Raw genomic sequence first — 22,264 nt, forward strand, 5'->3', positions numbered from 1 at the left:
ATGACGGTGACTTTTGCGGTACCTAGAGGTCATACAGGTGCATTTACTTTGTTGAATTCTAAGAACAGAATATTTTTAATACTTGAACTGTTTTTGTGTTTTTTTCCCCAAGAAAGTCCTCTAAACATTCAAGTGGCAGATTAATTTTGCTTTCAAAAAGACTTCCAATGCTCTGTATTCACTGAGTGATAAAATCAATCTCTCTCCTCTCTGTACTTGAAAAAACTACCTTTTTTACCCAAGACATGTTTAGAAGATGAAATGAGGGGACAGTGATAATGTTTCTTGTCATCATAGTATGAGCACGACAGCTGTCAATACATCTGCATGCTAGAGCAACTACTGCTTAATACATGTATTAAAATGGGATCTATTACTAAAAGAGCTGGGCTGTCTCAACCTGAAATGGTTTACTTTTTAGAATTAAAAAAGAGCAATTCTTTGCAATGTCTTGCAATGATTACTTTACCTTAAAAATAAGCTTGTTTGTTTTAATGTAGGTTTGCGTGTGCTCACAAATGGGATAACGGTCTTATTTTCTGAGTTGTTTGCCATAAAAGTTGTTTATGTCGCTGGCAGCCTTCTGAGCGACATTATGACCTGTGGCTTTGCAGATTTACAGCTGAGAGAAGCCACTTTAGCATTCAGTGTAAACCAATCGTGAACTTCAAAGAGGTCTTCAGACTAAAAAGCAGGCACACTCCTTTAAGGGTAACTGCATGTATTTGCCCACATACATCTGCAGCAAGATTATTACAGGCTGAAATTCAGCCAAGCTAATTTGAGCTGTAGTAAAATGTACACCACTTGTAAATGTGGATAGAGGTTTGAAGTATTCACTTGCAAAATGAGTGCTGCTGAACAAAAAGCAATAGTCCTTTATGTTTCAAAGAGTTTGATCAAAAAGGATCAGATAGCTGTTTTGTATTTGTTTGGAATTGTTATTATTTCTGGATCAACCCTTCAAAGGAAAAAAGAGAAGTTGCTACAAATTATTTGTAGGCAGCTTTTGATTGTCTAGATTAAAATGAATGATTGTTCCATACCTATAAATTCTAATCCAAGATGCTCTGCCAATGCAGAAAGTTGACAAAAAAGAAAGAAAAAACAGTTTCAGAAAAAGAGTATTTTAAACATACAAAAATATACGTGTCGTGATTAGTGTGACTCGTTGATACAGTCAAACGTGGCAGGTGTTGTCTTTACATTTATATGCTAACAGAAATAGCTCTAACTCAAAGAACAGTCATCACATGGACAAGCAAGCACTGGACATGCAGAACAAAACAGGGAATCAGCAACACACTCTGCATCTCTAAGCACGGGACATGCAGAACAAAACAGGGAATCAGCAACACACTCTGCATCTCTAAGCACTCTGCTGGCCATTGGTTTAGGATTCAACTGCACTTTGTTTACACATACTGAACCCAGGGTTAGCAAAACAATACAGTACTTTCATTATTTAGTGATACTGTACTTTAAACTTTTGCCATGGCATGCGTTCCTTGGTTTAATGATTACTTAGGCAGTTCAATGTTAATGAGGCAGTTAAACATTTCTCACTGAATGCAGATTTCTGCTCTCTCAAAGCCGCATACAACTGTTCCGTGTACTGTATTTTCTCTTTCTTTTTATAAATAGAGGCTAAAAATACATATTTGTATTTAATTATCCTCGGCTGCTCTGCTGACCTAAAAATAAAGGCACATAAGGCAGCATTTCGTTTTCTCAGCTTTCTGAGCTAGAGCTCAGGGGACCCCTCAGAGATGTGACAGCGTTCATTATTTAGTTGTACATAAAAATACTGGCGAAGTACATGTGTAACAGTGCATTATACTGTCCCTTTAAAAGACATCACGTTTCCTTAAACTGTCAGCAATGTGTTACTTTACAGTTACAGTGGCTCTCAAAAGTATTCACTCTCCTTGGACTTTTTCATATTTTATTGTGTTACAACTTTGAATCAAAATGGATTTAATTAGTTTTTGCCACTGATCAACACAAAAAAGTCCATAATGTCAAAGTGAAAAATAATATCAACAAATTGTTCTAAATTAATTACAAGTATAAAACAGAAAATAATTGATTGCATAAATTCACCCCCTTTGCTATGACCTAAATAAGCTACCAATTGTCTTCAGAAGCCACATAATTAGTTGAATGGAGTCCACCTGTGTGCAATTAAGGTGTTTCACATGATTTCAGGTTAAATATACCTGTCTCTGGGAGGTCCCACAGTTGGTTAGTACATTTCCTAACAAAAACTACATCATGAAGATGAAGGAACATTCAAAGCAAATACACAATAAGGTAAGATATAAGAACATGTTCAAGGCATTGAATATCCCCCGGAGCACAGTAAAGTCCATTATTAAGAAATGGAGAGAATATGGCACAACTGTGAACCTGTCTATAACAGGCCGTCCTCAGAAACTGAGTATCTGTTCGAGAAAGGCACTAGTCAGGGAGGCCACCAAGAGGCTTATGGCAACTCTAAAGGAGTTACAATCTTCCACAGCTGAGCTGGGAGACACTGTGCATACAGTAACTACAGCCTGGGTGCTTCACAAAACTGGCCTTTATGGGAAAGTGGCAAAAAGAAAGCCACTGTTGAAAAAAACTCGCATCAAATCTCAGCTAGAGTTTGCCAGAAGGCATGTGGGAGACTCTGAGACCAAGTGGAAGAAGATTCTATGGTATGATGAGACCAAAATAGAGCTTTTTGACCTCAAAGCTAAGCGCTATGTTTGGAGCAAGGCTAACACGGCACATCATCCTGAGAACACCATCCCTACCATGAAGCATGGTGGTGGCAGCATCATGCTATGGGGATGCTTCTCTGCGTCAGGGCCTGGAAAGCTCATGAAGATAGAGAGCAAAATGGATGCAGCAAAGTACAGAGAAATCCTGGAGGAAAACCTGCTGAAGTCTGCAAGAGACCTGGGACTTGAGAGAAGTTTCATCTTCCAGCAGGACAATGACCCCAAACATACAGCAAAAGACACACTGGAGTGGCTTAAAAACTAAAATGTCAATGTCCCGGAGTGGCCCAGTCAAAGCCTGGACCTCAATACAATTGAGAATATGTGGAAAGAGTTGAACATTGCTGTAATTGCTGCCAAAGGTGCCTCTACCAAATATTGACCTAAGGGGGTGAATACTTATGCAATCAATTATTTTCTGTTTTACATTTGTAATTAATTTAGAACAAATTGTAGATTTTATTTTTCACTTTGACATTATAGACTTTTTTGTGTTGATCTGTGCAAAAACACCTAATTAAATCAATTTTGATTCCATGTTGTAACACAATAAAATGTGGAAAAGTCCACTTTTGAGATCCACTGTAATAGAAGATATCCACCTATTAGTGTTTGGAGCTCACGCTTAGCCTAGCTACTTGGTAAGTTTCTAGTCTCTTTGTTTATTTTAGTCTTTGTAACATTGGTTATGCTGTTTATTGCTTATGGCTTAATATATGTTATTGCCCTAAAATTACATATTTGAGACATGTACAAGTTCAATTGAATTGATTCAAATTCAGTCTATTACAGTAGATTGCATAAGTCAGCACTTTCACCTAACACTTTCAATTGGTTTACACATTTGGAATGCATTTATATTTCAGAGCTTAATTTTGATTTCATAATTTAAGAAGTAGGCTATTACTACAGGCTGATAAATGCAGTTTTATTAAATAGGTGCTTCAGCAAATTTCTGACTGAAGTTTGGTTGAATCAGTGACGTTTAGACAGACAGGTTTTCATACGCCCCATATCATACAGAAATAAGTGGTCAACACTGATTTATGACCACGGATTTTTGAATAAAAATCAATCATGATAAGGTTGAAAAAGATACAGTATGCTAGTGATTGGTACAGCACAGAAGGCAGCAATGACAATGGGGTTTGTTATAAGCTACATATGTGTTCAGCAACACTGTTAATTTGGTCCTCTGAGGTGGGGTGGCGAGAGTCACCACCCCCCACCCCAAAGACAGAAATAGGTGTTGGAATTGAAAAGGAGCTAAAAACACACATAAAAAAGGTAGAAATGATTGATTTGGATTGATAATGACAGATGCTATCACAGCCAAAGCCATAACTAGATGAGATTTTTTTTGTATATGCTTAATTAAAATTTTTACTTTTTAAAATGACCCATATTGTATACTAGTATTGCTATTGCTACTTCACAGCAACATGCTGTCTCTTGATGCTTCGGATCATAATGCTTTGGATCATGATTTCTCTACAGGGGGCCGTGACAGAAAACAAACAGCACTGATTTGCATTGTGACTCCACAATGTGAAATGAATTGCTATCTGCAGAGTAAGCACTTTAATTAATAATAGCTTTATCGCTACTTGCTTGCGCATTTGAAATTTGCTGCATGTGTTTTATATTAACTAATTGTGAATATTTTTAAAAATGGGTGCCATTGTTTAGTTCTATATTTGTACAAATTGACCAGGTTCTGCAGTGTTAAAACAGTTATATATACTGTAATCAAAAAACAAAAACTCAAAAAATAAATGTGCTGCCATTTTTCAGGTTCTAAAAACCCACCTAGGCTACTAATTCTCCCATGCTTGTGCTACTAGATAGAAGTGCTTGTATGTGTTCAGTTTGTTCAGTCTGTCATCAACTGTATCCTAATAGGGGCAGCCCCACATGGAGAAGGAAGTGCTCTAGAGTGTTACAGCTTCAAAGAGCTCCCAAAGACTGCAGTGCAGATCACTACTGATGGTTTCGCATCAGAACCAGGTACATAAAAAGTACCAAACATTGGGTTGGTAATAACACTTATCACACTGGTGTAGACACATCACCAGCATTGCTAGGGGTAAGGGGGTGAAGAAAATCTGAATACAAAATAATAGGGCAGTTGTAATATTCTCCAAAAGCAAAAGAACAATAAATAATCGGTAATACAAAAGGAAAAAGTGAAGGTAACAAACGCTTCAAGATGCCTTTTGTTGTCTTTAATTCCTGTTAGATTGAGGTAAAGCAAATACTTATTTTTATTTCCTTATAATGTTAATCCTGAATCTATTATGCTGCTATTCTGGAATACATAGTACATAGTCCCCTCCACCTGTAACAATGGTTCGCAAAACTTGTTTTCTGTTAATGTTGGGCTGGAGAGTGGTTATAGCTCATACAACAGAACTGCCCTGCATTCTCATCTTTATATGCTTTATACACTGAAATTTTTAAAATGTGAAACACTGTTGCTATAAATAAGCCATGGGACCTGTCTGTCTATCAGACTGGATCTGGCATCACCTTGGTGGGGCTTGTTCTCCTGCAATACCCAGGTCCCTGGAGTGGGGCTTGTTTTCTTGGAATACCCAGGTCCCTGGAGAGGGGCTTGTTGTCCTGGAATACCCAGGTCCCTGGAGAGGGGCTTGTTGTCCTGGAATACCCAGGTCCCTGGAGAGGGGCTTGTTGTCCTGGAATACCCAGGTCCCTGGAGAGGGGCTTGTTGTCCTGGAATACCCAGGTCCCTGGAGAGGGGCTTGTTGTCCTGGAATACCCAGGTCCCTGGAGAGGGGCTTGTTCTCCTGCAATGCCCAAGTCCCTGGAGTGGAGCTTGATCTCCTGGAATACCCGGGTCCCTGGAGTGGAGCTTGATCTCCTAGAATACCCAGGTCCCTGGAGAGGGGTTTGTTCTCCTGGAATACCCAGGTCCCTGGAGAGGGGCTTGTTCTCCTGGAATACTCTTCATTACTCTGGAAGGCTAAATGTTGTACTTTACTTCAGCTTCATTGTTGAGCAAGTCCACCTGGTTTGAGGATCATAACTTCAGGCCTCTTCCACGGGCACCAGAATCATTCCTCTTGTGCATATTTGGGATGAACTTCAACAATTGTCATCACAAATTGTGTGGCTACCGCTCTGCACCAGGTGTCTGAAATAATACTGGGTGAATGGCTTAACATCCCTTGAGACACCTTCCAGCATCTAGTGGAATCTATGTGTCTCGTCCCGATATTGGGTACAGATCCAAATAGAGTGGCTAGACAGCGTACTTAATTATACATATTAACAGATGACATCCATTTTTAACCTTTGGTTATTCAAAACTCCCATCTTTTATCAGGTTCTAATGCCCTCCAGACCATCTATTACCCTATATATTACTTTAAACTCAAACTAATTTCTTCAGGTGCTTTTCCTACCCCCCCCCCCCATTTTGCCACTGCTTTTTTTTTTTTAATTGGCTGTTTATCAACAAATCACATTGATGCAATCCTTCTTTTAAGACACACAAACCTAATGACTTACTGTACAGATGAAGGCATTTGAAATGAAACGTTTGTCTCCTTGACACCGTTCCTTTTAAGTTTTACCTTTCATTTGCATTCCAGGAACGACTAAGGACAATCAGACCTTGTTACTAGTCAATGTGACTTGTTTTAAAAGAAGTTAATGAGCTTGGCACGGGACTTGATTGAGTCAGTGGTTTCTCAGCTCATGCCTGAGACAATGGCAGTGCCTTGGCTCGAGCAGCTCTCGACTCATAATGAGCTGATTATAGTCCCAGGCAGCAGTCTGCCAGGAGCTCTTATTCATGTAATGCATAGTAACAGTGTTCCTCAGTATAACAGATTGGGTGTTTTGTTTGTCTCATTAACCACATCTCCTGCCTCTTGTGTAGGAAACAAGTGCTATTAATAATTATGTTATGTTACACATTTTTTTATATACACTGTTTCATCATGCTGCCTGTTAATAAACATTTAATTTGATCTCATGCACCATGCCTCAAGCACTTCCAATTGCTTTTTATAGTTTTCAGATTATTCTAGCTTCGTATAGGCATGCCGATTTGTTTTCACTCAAACTTGACATGCTGGGTCTACCAAAGTGACACTGGTTTTAAAATGCTGTTGCAGGCAAAATAATTTTTAGGGCTAACATTCTGTTTAAAAATAAGTTCATTGTTTTTTTTTGATAAGATTCTATAACCAACTTGATTTGAAATAAATATGCTGATTAGAAATGTCTTGATAGCTATTATTGTGGCTACCAGAATATTTCCATAACCTCCCAGGTTGTGTGTGTTATCTCAATGGTACAGTTTTGAAAGAATCACATTCTTGTAAACAAGTTTCTTTAAAAACACAATGGGCCATATTTTCAAAGCGCTTCATCCAGTCTTTAATTAACTCTTATTGTTCAAAGTAATATATTACTTGGCTGTTTGGTTCAAGTTTTATAAAATTACCAGTTGTTTTACCTCTTTCCAAAAACAGGACTTTATTAAAGAGGAAACGGTTTGAAAATATGGCCCAATATCTGGTACTCCACTTGGTTAAAGAAATCTTCAGTTACTGCTGAGTCAAAATGACCCAGCGCATGCACAAGCATACATTTAATAACCTAAGGTAGTACCAGATATTATGTTTTTAAATGAAAAAAAAAAAAAAAAAAAACATTTACAAGTGTTTCTTTCAAAACTGCACAATTGAGAATGTTTAGCTGATGCACCTGTAAGCTACCCTGAGTTTCAGTATTTATCTCAATCATTTCTGTACACACTACACTTTGAAATATTCTTTGACACCCTTATATTACATATTATTGAATATTTTTTACTGGAGTCATTATTTATTTAAAGCGTTACATGTATATACCCCAATAACCTTCAAGTTTTTTTTTTTTTTTTTTTTTTTTTTTTAATATTTATGAGATCATTGAAGGACACTGTAATTACAAATTTGTCCAAAGCAAATTATGAAAACGCTGTCACATACATTTTAATCTTCTAGTATCCTATTAACATTTGGGAAACTTCATAGAGAGAACAACAGAAATATATAGCAGAAGTGCCATCAGTCGCATACATTACAGGCCTAACACTTATATGTCCTTCAATTTATTGACTACTAGTACCTTCTGGTGCACCAGTGATCTTCTCTATTGATGATATTCTCCATTATGATTTGTACGGATGCATCTTATTGAATAGCCATTTTCTAGAACTGTTCTGCTTGATAAAGGAATGCTAACAAAGATGTTTATGTTGTGTTGGGTTTGCTCAGAAGATATTTTCTCTTATTTTATTTTAATACAGATATTTTCAATTTATAGATCTCTCTCTTACTGCCTGTGCTGTGGATCAGGTTCAATACAGAGATATCCCTCTTACTGCCTGTGCTGTGGATCAGGTTCAATACAGAGATATCCCTCTTACAGGCTGTGTTGTGAATCAGGTTCAATCCAATAGCCTGACTATATGAGACCTTGTTACCTGCAGTACAGGTAGGATTATTATCAGACCTTGTTACCAGAATTACAGGTAGGGTTATTATCAGAGGGTTATTATGTTTAAATGTGTTTCGTTTTGAAGGAAAACTCGATCTTAAAAAAGTAAGGGGCATCTATCGAAGGAGGCATTGATAAAGCATGTATCGAAGGAGGCATTGATAAATCATGTATCAAAGGGGACACTGATAAAGCATGTATCAAAGGAGGCATTGATAAAGAATCTATTGAACGAGGCATTGATAAAGAATCTATCGAGGGGGACATTGATACAGAATCTATCGAAGCAGGCACTGATGAAGCATGTATCAAAGGGGTCATTGGTAAAGTATGCATTGAATCAGGCATTGATAAAGCATGTATCGAAGGAGGCATTGATAAAGAATCTATCGAAGGGGACATTGATAAAGCATGTATCGAAGGGGACATTGATAAAGAATCTACCAAAGGGGACATTGATAAAGAATCTATCAAAGGGGACATTGATAAAGCATGTATTGAAGGAGGCATTGATAAAGAATCTATCGAAGGGGACATTGATAAAGCATGCATTGAATCAGGCATTGATAAAGCATACATTGAATCAGGCATTGATAAAGCATGTATCGAAGGGGACATTGATAAAGAATCTATCGAAGGGGACACTGATAAAGCATGTATTGAAGGGGACATTGATAAAGACTCTATCAAAGGGGACACTGACAAAGCATGTAGGAGGCACATTTTTACACAGAGAATTGTGAGGGTCTGGAATCAACTCCCCAGTAATGTTTTTGAAGCTGACACCCTGGGATCCTTCAAGAAGCTGCTTGATGAGATTCTGGGATCAATAAGCTACTAACAACCAAACAAGCAAGATGGGCCGAATGGCCTCCTCTCATTTGTAAACTTTATGTTCTTATATTCTTATGTTCTTATGTATCGAAGGGGACATTGAAAAGGATCTATCAAAGGGGACATTGATAAAGCATGTATTAAAGGGGACATTGATAAAGCATGTATCGAAGGAGGCTTTGATAAAGCATGTATCGAAGGAGGCTTTGATAAAGCATTTATCGAAGGAGGCTTTGATAAAGCATTTATCGAAGGAGGCTTTGATAAAGCATGTATCGAAGGGGACATTGATAAAGAATCTATCAAAGGGGACATTGATAAAGCATGTATTGAAGGAGGTATTGATAAAGCATGTATCAAATGAGGCATTGTTAAAGGAAGGACTTGAAGGAGACATTGATAAAGCTGCTCATGCTAATAAGATGGGTTTTATAAGCTTGGGTAATAAGATGGGTTTTATCAGCCCTGAAATATTTTACTGAATCTATGATTGTGTCTTCTATTCAATACTGATACGCTTCCAGGTGTTTAGAATATTGCTGTTTAAATTAAAACAGTGCTCAAATATGGAATTTGGTGCCATTGCTACTAGTATTGCACTAATGTTATAAGAAATAAAAATAAAACAAGAATCCCTTATTTGTACAAGTCTCAAAGCTAAAGCAAATGGCTGGGTTTGAGGGAATATATTGGTTGACTCTTTGAAAGATCTGAGTTTTACAATTACATTAAAGTTTCATCCAATTTAAAAGACTTCTGAACTAAACCCGTTGCGCTATTCCATGGTGCATTCCCATAACCTTAACCATTTCATTTTTACAGATTAGTAATTCACCAGTAAGCACATGCTGTTATATGTCTTTCTCTTATGTCCATTTGCATGCTGCACTGGAGAATGTTAATTAGGATTTAATGCAGCAAGATGCGAGATGATTTCTGGATTGGTTTTAAATTCAAGTCTACTTGATGCTTGGTTTAGATATCTAAAACTGTTAGGGGCTTCATAAGGAAGTAGCAAACAGACAGACAGACAAACAAATGGGCAACAGTTACATTATACAAACAGAAGCATGCTATATTTCAACATCACCATGCTACACCAATGAAGGGCAGACAGAAGAAGAAATGAACATACTGTAGAAACTGGCCATTACGTAGGTTTGACAGCGTTCACCTGTAAATTCATTGGGACACCTAACGGAAGAAAGAAAACAAAAACCACAGAGAAAGGAACAAGAAGCAGAAACATGACATTAGAGCAGAGTAACCACGGACAACAAACAGGCTTTGTGAAAGCACAGGGAGCCACCGCCGCAGGCTTCCTGCCACCTGATCAGGAGGAATTTAGAGATGAAAAGCGTGTTATTGAATAATCCCAATCAGTGGGACCCCAATGAGAGCTATCATGAACATACTTTTATTAGGATTGGGCATGTATGACCTCAGAGGCTCAGTCTGCAAGCATCGCGGTCCAAAGAATCCTGTGGGACATCTGGAGAAAGAAAAGGGGACAAATCACAGAACAAATGAAGATTATTGAACCAACGCAGGCTGGGAAACCAATGGACATGATATGAGATTAGAAACTGTTAAGATCTGGTCATGCATAGAAACTGTTAATGAAAAAGGCATTCCTACAGCCAGCACTGACTGAAGCAAATGAGCCAGACCCTTTTCCTTTTCAGCCTTGATAGTAAAACTGAAGGAGCATCTTAAATAACGTGCTAATGAAGCAATGTCATATATCTAACCCTAACCCTATGTCTTACACTCGTTGAATACACCATAATGTTTATTGTTGAAAGCAACAACTTATCACAAGCATGTATTTTATTTAACAGATACTGCTGCAATTCCTTCAACATCTTCCGCTAATGACTGATATTTTCTGACAGTAACATGCTTCTACTAAAGACACTGGTGAAGTAAAATGTCCCAAGATGTGTAAGGCATGGAAACTGAGATCTTTCTTTAACCTAATGTAATACCAGATATTGATCCATATGCATAAAAGTTCATCATATCCTTTATCATGCCAGTAATAATGTTGACAGTATTTCATCAGGTGATAATGCATAAACTCTATTTGCCTTCAAAAAACATCACTCCTCGCAATGTTAGAATAACTTTCTCTTAGAGACCAATTTTCTCATTAGCATATTATTCGTCCGATTCTTAAATCTGTGTTGTGCCTTTAATTTACCCTTACCGGCATCATAATTAACACCTCTCCCCAGACCAGGCAGAGAACGAAATGCGTCTTAATGGTATCATTTCCGAGCTTAATTTCTGCATTTAGGAACATTTATTTGGCCTAGTAATAAATCTATGTAACTCATACATTAAATTGCTTTGTTAATTCGCCTGAACAGGTTAGTTTACTTACTGGTTGGAAAACACTAAGCTGAGAAAATGTCAGGCTTCGGTGTGCTTGTGTGGGCTGTACATCAAGGTGAGAGAGATATCTTGGAAAATGATCCTCCCAGAAAAGAAAGAGAAGACCCCGTAGATCTGAGCTGCAACTTGCTCTGTATTACTCTGATGATGTCATAGCAGGTATCAATTTAACAGGAGCACAATTATTCACCTTTGTGAAGAACTAACATGAACTGAAGAGTCAAACTGCTAGAAACAAGGCTGTCCCTCTTTAATGAAAGTTACAAATTAAATTTGGATTCTGATGTTAATGAGTTTTGTATATTAAATCACTGTCCGGACGCACAAAGCTAGTACTTCAGTTTGTATATTTTTCATAGCATTCCATCTACCGATAGAGGAGCTCAAATCATTTTAAATAAATTGTAAGTCCCCCAACACATACGTTTGTTTACTATTTTCAGCTATGGCCAAAAGTTTTGCAGAAACCTATAGAATGAACTAATGCTGCTTCATAAAGTCAAATGAAACCTGCTGAATAATGTTATGTTAATTGAATAACCGCTTTGTAGTTTTCCATAGACTTTATTAAAAACTGACACAAATTTTTTAAAAAATGACATTTTGATATATCTAACATGAAATACTGTGCTACTATTATGGATTCCAGTACTTTTACAATACTGGTATCATTTTTAGTTTATTTGATTACATGATGTTAAATTAAAATCTAAGTTATGTTCATATAGTTTTGTTTTTAAATTATGACAATGCAAAAATTCTAGGCGATGCAAAATGTTTGGCGATAGCTGCCTGTATATTGAAAATTGTATATTTACCTCAAACAGAATTATTAGTTCAAGACATTGTATTTTAGTAACTACAAATAAAATACCAAAAAAATATGTAGCATTTTCTAATCCAATTTCACTATGAAACCGAGTAGTATTGTATGACAGGCAGAATCTTTCAAGCTACCTGCACTTATTTATTTATTTATTTTATATGGCAAGGTGTACTGTATGAGAAACAGATTTCAGATGTACTAGTATTGTATGTATGAATTGTGCTGGTATTTGCAAACTGAGGGAATAGAGTAACAAATAAAAGCATAGGCTATTTTCTGCCATTTAACAATTAATTGTTTTTTAATGTAACTGTGAGGTGCTTTCTTTCTGTGCTATCTGTCTCAAACAAATGTTTTTTAACCCTATTGTAGCGTGTACGGGGGTAGGGGTCAGGGCTGGTAGGCGATGCAATCTAAACATGTAGACATAAGCCCAATATGTGCTCCTGCAAGGGCGCCTGGCTCTTTTGCACAGCGGTATCGGCCATTTACTCAAAGCGGGGAGGAACCGAGGTTCGCCACAATATTATGAGAAAAATAACCAGAGCTTTCTGATGCTGCAATGCCTTCTATATGTTCTTGTGCACTGGAAAGGAAGAGTACAAAATATTTCCGATGATTACAGTTTTTTTTTTTTTAGGAAGGCATGTGCACATAAGCAGCGTTACAATATCATCATTTTTAAAATCAAAAACCCTACACTGCCCCTAACTTAACCTCTCTCTCACATCCAGCACCTTTGTGTGGAATTTATTAAAAATAAATAAATAAATAAACCTGACATCTCGATATTTCAGGCAACCTGTCTGTCTCCAGACATGTCCTCCCCAGCCATAACATGACAGTGTAAACAGACAGTGTATGCCACTGATGTTTAAGTAGGGAACAGAGCTCATTTTCATACCTGACAATTGGTTAAATAAAATCTCTCGGCAACAATACGTGATGATAAATCACATCTAAACCCATTACTAGTTTTACAAATCATGTGTTAAATATTGCCCAGTCAATTTTTTTAATGGACGTAAATTTTAAAAAGCTAATGGAAGTGCAAACGAGATGAAACAATGAAGAATCCAGCTGGACCAATGTCTCTGCTGATGAAGAATTCAGCTGGACCAATGTCTCTGCTGATGCCATGATGAAAACATTAGCAGAACTCTCCATGGCTACGGTTTTACATTACTCTAACGTGCAGACAGACTCATGTTTAGGTGGGGCTGTGATGTTTCTTGTGTGTTTGTCATTTACTGTACAGTAATGTTACACTTTCATAATAAGACAAGGTTTAATACTGATACCCACGTTATAAAGCTGTGTCCAACGGCACTCTCCTCACAAGTTTGATTTTCAAAGATTTTCTAAACCTGGACTCACTTTATAATTAATTGAAAAGAAGAAAACCTGCGTTAAACTAAAATCTATAAACTAAGGTGACACATGAATTCACAACAAACTGGAGAAAAAAAAAGTGTTGAACACTAAATGTGATTACTGTATAAATCACAGTAAGTCTGCATCCAAGAAACCAACCAAATCAAAAGCACACCCTTTCCATGCTTCGCTTTGCAGCTCTCTCACCCAAACTGCATTGGGCATTATCTCAAGATGTATTAAGTGATTGTAGAACCGCAAACCTAAATGTCTGCTATCTAGCTTCATGAAATTCCTTTGCAATGTTGTGTTGAGTGAAATATTTTCACAAATAGCATCTGTGAACGGGAGAGAATGAATCTAAACTGTAAATCTACCTTCCGACTAGATACAGTGCGCGGTGCTGCAACTGGATGGATAGAGCTCTATGCAGCGACCAGATAGAGCATAGCGCAGTGACTGGATAGAGCGCACTGCAAAGACTGGACGGAACGCAGTGCAAAGACTGGACAGAGCGCAGTGCACAGACTGGACAGAGCGCAGTGCACAGACTGGATAGAGAGCAGTGCACAGACTGGATGGAACGCAGTGCAAAGACTGGATAGAGCGCAGTGCAGAGACTGGATAGAGCGCAGTGCAGAGACTCGATAGAGCGCAGTGCAGAGACTGGATAGAGCGCAGTGCAGAGACTCGATAGAGCGCAGTGCAGAGACTCGATAGAGCGCAGTGCAGAGACTCGATAGAGCGCAGTGCAGAGACTCGATAGAGCGCAGTGCACAGACTGGACAGAGCGCAGTGCACAGACTGGACAGAGCGCAGTGCACAGACTGGACAGAGCGCAGTGCAAAGACTGGACAGAGCGCATTGCACCTGCACTGCCACATCTCCTCAACCTGAGAGCATCTCAAAAAGCTAAATCTGGAGAAAAGACTCTTAGACATGCATTCTGCAGCAGGTTTGTGCATAAAAATAACCATTGAAAAAGCATTTCATATATTTAATTTATAGTATAATACCATAGCTGTGGGCTTTCTAAACTGGTACAGTTCCCTCCAGTTTTTCTGTCAGCTTACAAGAAGCAAATCTCCCCCAAATCCAATCAACTGCAAAGTAAGTCACAGAGGGTGCTGTTGCGCTGCGGTTTGTGTGTTCCCCACGCAGTTTGAAAGGGGAGCTAATGAGCGTACAGGTATGTATGAATCTGTAACACAGCTGGTCAGTGTGGAAAACGTAGCCATGAGGAGCAAATTATCCAGCGTGGGGTATGCACATGTTATGTAGTGAAAGCCTCACAGGATAAGGCTGACAGGAGGAGGGGAGGCAGAGACTGCTCCCAAGTCATCAGAATCAGAGAACCACTGGCTGTAGAAATGTGGTAAAGGGGAAGAATGTTTCAGGTTCAGCAGCGGCAGTTCACTTATATTCATCTGGGTTGGAAAATGGTGTGGCTCTGTGTTGCAATATGTTTAAGATAAAACAAATACTTCAGTATAGTTGTGACTACAGTATATGCCCTATTGTCCCAATATTGTTTTTAAATTAAAAAAGGCTAAATAAACGTATTGTGAAACAATCTTTATATATTGTATACTGTACATTTAAGACATTTTTATATGGGGCATTTGACTGGCTTGTCAAATAATATTGTATAGTGATATGTAAATCAAGGCACTAACGATTGGTTGCAGATGCAACCCCGGTTCCCTGAAAGAGGAAATAACCATCAAGGTATGGGACATTGCCATCAGGCAGTAGGGATTGGCTGAGCTTTATAGCAAAGCTGCCGATAGGCCTTTGCACGAGCTGACGTGTAAGCCCGCCCACCTGGGAGCTTACTATATGCAGCACGGAGACTCTCTTCCTCGTAAATCTCGAAAAACTACTCACATATAAATCTTTTGTAGTCATTTTTGTATTACTTTAGTATAAATACATGTTAATTTGGATTCATACGTTGTTTTTTTCTGACTTTATGTGAACAAAAAGACACACATTTGCCCATTTTCCCATTGGAAATAGTGATATTTTGAAATATCACTGTCCTGGTCACAAAAGCAAAGTTTGTGGGGAATAATAGCCATTTTCTATACTTTTGAGGCATAAGCAATTAGGAAATAACACTTACTACCCAGAAACAAAAATTGTGTTACATAGTGTTATTTTTTCTTTCAGGGAACCAGGGTTGCATCTGCAACCTATCGTTCCCTTTCAATTCGAAAATAACCATCAACGTATGGGAACAGTGTACCCAAGCCGTCGCGAGGGAGGATTCTCGGCAGTAGGACAGACTTACGTCATAAAACAATTGCGTAGGTAATACATCTAGGCATATGCGGAGCTGCGCCTCAGCGTCTATGCTCGCAATGACATCTGTCCCGAGTGGTAGCAAACACCATACTGGCATCCTAGGGTGCCATAGAGTGTAGTACAGAAGCTCCAAATAGTGGAGCAGAGCAATCCAATACATTTAACCGGTAAAACCTCATAAAAGTATGCAGTGTAGCCCAACTGGCTGCCGCGCAAATGTCAGACACCGGCACTGCCTTAAAGAGGGCCCAGGATGTCTCCATACCCCTAGCAGAATGCGCCTTCATCTGCCCTGGTGGTGGAAGGCCTGCAGATTCATAAGCTAATTTAATAGCATCCTCTATCCAATGGGAAAGGCGTTGTTTAGACAACAGCTGACCCAAGGTCTTAGAACCATGGCATATGAACAATTGCTCTGTTTGCCTCACAGTCGTTGTACGGTCAATATAAGACCTCAATGCCCACACAGGGCAGAGCATGTGTAGCCGTTCTTCCTCTGGGGAAGAAAAAGGAGGAGGATGGAATGCCATCAACTCGACTGGCTGGTTCATGTGGAACGGGGATATGACCTTTAGCAAAAAGGCTGGATTTGGGCGCATGGAGACCTTAGAACCATCTCCTGAGAAACGAGTACATGAAGGATGCATTGACAGTGCATGTAACTCGCTGACAGGCTTAGCTGACACCACTGACAGCAGAAACGCAGTTTTAATAGACACAAGCCTCATATCCACAGTGTGGAGAGGCTAAATGGTGCCTTGGTGAGGGCTTCTAGCACCACATCAAGGCTCCATGACGGTAAACTGGTCGCCCTTGGAGGTCGCGAACGTCTTGCGCCTTTGAGGAACTGCGATGCCAGAAAATGGCAACCTGTTGATAACCTGTCAATGCGTATATGGCAAGCTGATATGGCGGCTAAATACACTTTTAGTGTAGAGGGAGATTTCCCTTCATCTAACAGTTTCTGTAGAAACTGTAATATCACTGCCATAGGACAAGATATTGGGTCATGGCCCCCCGTCAGACACCAATCTTGGAACAACTGCCACTTGTACGTGTACTGCGACCTAGTAGAGGGCGCTGAAGCGCTCTGAATGGTCGAAATCTCTGCCGTCGAAAGCCCTAAGGCTGACAGGCGCTCCCGTTCAGGGGCCAAGCCCATAGCTACATGAGCTTGGGGTTCGGGTGCCAAAGCCATCCTTCGGCCTGGGACAATAGGTCTGCTCGCAGGGGAAGTTCCCGCAGTTGACCATGCAGTAACTGCACCAAGCTCGGAAACCATATTCTCCGAGGCCACCGAGGAGCAAACAGGTTCACTGTCGCTTGCTCTACCCTGACCTTCTCTAAGAGGGCGGGGAGCATCGGAATCAGTGGAAACGCATATAGGAGGACTGGTGGCCATTCATGAGCCAGTGCGTCGACTCCTAAGGGGCTGTCGGGGTCCCTCACCGAGAACCATAGGGGGCAGTGCGTGGTCTCTCGCGAAGGGAAGAGATCTACTTGCACTATGCCAAACCATTCCCAGATGCGCTCTACCACCTGAGGGTGGAGACGCCATTCCCCTGCAAGAGGGCCTCCCCTGGATAGGAGGTCCGCTGCGTAATTGGCTCTGCCCGATAGGTGAACCGCATGCAGAGAGGTCAAACGCGACTGTGCCCATAGCAACAGCCATGTTACCATTCGGTGAAGGCAGGGGGACCGTAGGCCGCCCTAGCTGTTGATATGCGCCACAACACGTGCTTGTCTAGAAGCACTGGCAAGAAGTGCTGGAGGGCGAGGTCCACTGCTCTGAGTTCCAGAGCATTGATGTGGGCTGACCTCCAGGGTCCTGACCACACTCTGTGGGTCCCAGAGCCGTTCCAGACTGCTCCCCAACCTTGGTTGGAAGCGTCAGTCGTAACCACCTCCCTCCGGAAGATGGGACCCAAGAGAACGCCCTGGCGGATATTTGACGAACTTTCCACCAGTGTAATGCTTCCCAGCAGGTTTGGGATACCGTCAACCTGCGGTGTTTGTCTCTCCGTGGATGTAATGCAAAAGCATTGAACCAGGCCTGTAGAGGTCTCTGGTGTAATAAGCCCAAAGGATGCCGATTGTTTCTCTCAACCTAAACAGGGAGAGACACCGTTCCAGCGAGGCAACTCTTTGTGTCGATAAGGTCGCTTCCATGGACACTGAGTCCAGATGCAGACCCACGAATTCGGTCTGTTGGCTTGGCACGAGGCGGCTCTTCTCTGAATTGACCTTCAGGCCTAGCAGCTGAAAATGGTCTGTAACCATCACTGTGTGCTTGTGACAAAGTGCCCGCCCCTGTGTATATTATCTGTTATATGTTGCATAGTATTAGTCATTGGTACACGGGACATAAACGGGTTTGTGTAACACAAGTGTTTAAAATGTATATTTGTATTTAGGCACGAGGATTGCATAGCACTTCACATGCAAGTAAAATGTAATAATATGTGAGCACGGGGAATTGCACTTTATTAATTTACGTGCAGTTGTACCGAGACTCCAATTAATGATTTATTAGCAGTCGAGTCTTGGTACAGCTGCACAAAACAGCATGTTTTCACCCACTCGCGGTTGAGTGTTCGGTGAGTGGAGAACGGGAGAGTGAGGAGAAATTATTTACAACTGCTAATGCGTGCTGGTGGGACCAGCATGATACTTGTTAAATTATCAACTCATCATGTTTGTCAGTGTGTCTGTCCGTGCACCGTTTTGTTAAGTATAGTCCGTTTTTGTTTGTCTCTTTTATTTTGGCGTAGAGTGCCGTGTCCTGTTTCTGTTTGTTTGTTAAACCCTTTTATTTTTCAATAAACCGGCATAAGCAAGCGCCATCATCATTTCACATTCATCCGTCCTGTTTTGTGTATTCATTTCCTGGTTCTGACGCCGCCCACTTCGGCCGTCTCTGTGACAGTGCTGTACCAACTGCTCCTTCGACTGCGTGCAGACAAGCCAGTTGTCCAGATAGTTTAGCAGTCAGACACCTTGAGCCCGCAAAGGAGCTAAAATGGAATCCATACATTTGGAAAAGGTTCGAGGAGCTAGTGAAAGACCGAATGGGAGGACACAAAACTTGTACACTGCTCTGGAAAGCAAAATGCAGATACTTTCTGTGACCCGGGCAGATGGGAACGTGAAAGTACGCATCTGTCAGGTCCACAGTGGTAAACCAGTCGCCATGTCGGACTGACTGGATGATGTGCCTGTGCGTAAGCATCCTGAACGACAACTGCTGTAGGTATCTGTTCAGTACTCGCAGATCTAAAATAGGGCGGAACCCGCCATCCTTTTTGGGCACTAGGAAGTATTTGGAATAGAACCTCTGGTCGATCAGAGCAGGGTCTACTTGTTGAATGGCACGCTTCCTGAGCAAAGCCTGTATCTCCACATTCAGAGCTGAGGACTGAACCGAGTCCTTCACTGCAGTTATGACCACCCCCCTGAAGGGAGGAGGCTTTAACCGGAACTGAAGGGTGTACCCGGTGGAAATGAAAGTTTTGTGCACCCAGATGTCGTTGGTGCATTGCTGCCAGCAGCAGAGCGCCGACGCGTCGAGGCAGCACGCGTCGAAGAGCCGACGCGTCGAGTGTGTAGCCTCGAAGTGGCGAGCGTGTAGCGTCGAAGTGGCGAGCGTCGAGCACGTGGCATCGAAGCGCAGAGCGTCGAGCATGTGGCGTTGAAGTGCCGAGCACCGAGCGTCGAAGCGCCAAGCATCGAGCACCGACGCACCGAGTCCCAATCGCGGAAGCGCTGCACCAAGCGTCGAAGTGCTGACACCATGCAGAGCGAGTACCGAGCATCGACACGTAGCAAAAGACACCTAAGCGTCAGCTGACCCGCACAGCAGAGACGCTAGTGCTGGTACAGTGTCTTATTTGGTGAAATACTTACCTTGGTGCTTAAGGGAGTATGTGCTTGGTGGTCGTCTTCTTTATGGTGAAAATTGATTGATTTTTTTTTTTTTTTGGGGATGTACTGTCTGAGAGACTGTAAGGCAAACCGTACAGCTACCACGCGGTGGGGAACATACAGTAGTGGAAGATTCATAGAGGGCTGCAGAGCAGACTCCACACACACGCGGTCTAGCTAGGCAAGACCGAGGCTGCAATACATGTGTGGCCAAAGCCAACAACGCGCGTCCTAAAAAAAAAAAAAATATATATATATATATATATATATATATATATATATATATATATATATATATATATATATATATATATATATATAAGAACATAAGAAAGTTTACAAACGAGAGGAGGCCATTCGGCCCATCTTGCTCGTTTGGTTGTTAGTAGCTTATTGATCCCAAAATCTCATCAAGCAGCTTCTTGAAGGATCCCAGGGTGTCAGCTTCAACAACATTACTGGGGAGTTGATTCCAGACCCTCACAATTCTCTGTGTAAAAAAGTGTCTCCTATTTTCTGTTCTGAATGCCCCTTTTTCTAAACTCCATTTGTGACCCCTGGTCCTTGTTTCTTTTTTCAGGCTGAAAAAGTCCCTTGGGTCGACACTGTCAATACCTTTTAGAATTTTGAATGCTTGAATTAGGTCGCCACGTAGTCTTCTTTGTTCAAGACTGAACAGATTCAATTCTTTTAGCCTGTCTGCATATGACATGCCTTTTAAGCCCGGAATAATTCTGGTCGCTCTTCTTTGCACTCTTTATATATATATATATATATATATATATATATATATATATATATATATATATATATATATATATATATATATATATATATATATATATATATATATATATATATATATATATATATATATATATATATATATATATATATATATATATATATATACACACACACACACACACACACACACACACACACACAAAACCCCACACACAATTAAATATTAGAATATATAATAATAAAAGAGAAGACGAAGACCACGAGGTTAAACAAAAATGCAATGCCGAAGCAAAGCGTGAAAGGATATATAAAGTAATATAAATATATAATAAAATATATCTATAATTATATAACCAAAAATACCAATAAGTGCAACTGAAATAAACTCGGAGAATGGGCAAAAACCGGCTTCTCAAGCCTAAGCTTAGTGAGTACAGTCAGTTACAAGCTCTACTACCTACCGCTCTGATGCTGAAGACAAAAGAGGAAGAGAGTCTCCGCGCGCTGTGTATAGTAAGCTCCCAAGAGGGCGGGCTTATATGTCAGCTCGCGCAGAGGCCTATCGGCAGCTTTGCTATAAAGCTCAGCCAGTCCCTACTGCCTGACGGCAATGTCCCATACCTTGATGGTTATTTTCGAATTGAAAGGGAACTGGTGTTATCAACAATCTAATATTCCCTCTAACCTTTTAAGGTCGGCCCAGTGTTAAATATCCCACCGGCGACCTGGCAGTTTAACTCTTTTTACCCAGGCAATGTGAGAGACAGCCCTGCTTGCTATATGTCACTGGAAAGAGTGGATTTCGACCTTTAAAACGAGGTCCTACTTATGTATTTCCGTTAGATGACCATATTAGGAGATAACCTTGAATGCGAGTGTTTTGGAATGTTTCTGCTGCGCTGAAGACAGACCTGCCTCAGTGCAGCGAGTAAACATTTTCACATAAAATCCTTACAAAATAAGAGAAATGGCGACACTGAAGGCACAAGGACATATTTTCCGATAAATATATATTTGTTCTTCATGTTTGTGGATCAGAAGCACAAGACCAGAGCTATTTAGGGTTATGTTGCCCTGGTCGCCACCTTGCTGGCCATTCAAGCCACAGTGAACAGCCCCATCTTGTGCCACATGACCAAGGTGCCTAGGACGAATAATTTGAATAGGTTTTATTAAATCTTTTTTTTTTTTTTTATTTGTTTTCTTTTGCACATTTTCAATTAATCATTGGTTGATGTTGGTCCATTTTGTATATATGGCCATAACTCCTTTATTTTGTATCCAATTTGTTCAATTTTTCATGTTCCCTTTCCATGCTGAAGTCTCACTGTGCCCTGTCAGATTTGATCAGGCTATGCTAAAAATATTTTTTACAAAAAAGAAATAATTTTTTGTTTCTAAAAAGCATCTCTCTTTTTCTGTGTTTTTTGTTATCTGTATTGAACAGGTGAGTCTCGGACTATTTTTTTTTTTATTATTATTATTATTTTTTTAAACGAAAGCCTAGTGTGTGCACATTCATTGTCTGTATGACATGTACCTGTAATCTGTATAGTCAAAGAGCAGGGTTGGGGAAGCT

The 22,264-nt window shown here is 40.2% G+C and overlaps 1 protein-coding gene across 4 annotated transcripts in view; it reads right to left on the reverse strand.

Moving 5' to 3' along the window:
* nrg2a (neuregulin 2a) overlaps positions 1 to 22,264 on the reverse strand; it is a 399,111-nt gene that overhangs the window by 17,405 nt on the left and 359,442 nt on the right. For 2 of the 4 annotated variants that reach the window (XM_041266714.1, XM_041266713.1), the window contains exons 5-6: positions 10,529 to 10,605; positions 1,047 to 1,070 (exon numbers count right to left, since the gene is read on the reverse strand). In XM_041266714.1, the coding sequence (XP_041122648.1) occupies positions 1,047 to 1,070; positions 10,529 to 10,605 (101 nt within the window). Of the gene's footprint in view, positions 1 to 1,046; positions 1,071 to 10,248; positions 10,308 to 10,528; positions 10,606 to 22,264 lie in introns of all 4 variants that reach the window. The other 2 variants (XM_041266715.1, XM_041266712.1) reach the window with 2 other exon arrangements.

The sequence above is a fragment of the Polyodon spathula genome, chromosome 12, assembly GCF_017654505.1.
Source record: "Polyodon spathula isolate WHYD16114869_AA chromosome 12, ASM1765450v1, whole genome shotgun sequence".
Lineage (NCBI taxonomy): Eukaryota > Metazoa > Chordata > Actinopteri > Acipenseriformes > Polyodontidae > Polyodon > Polyodon spathula.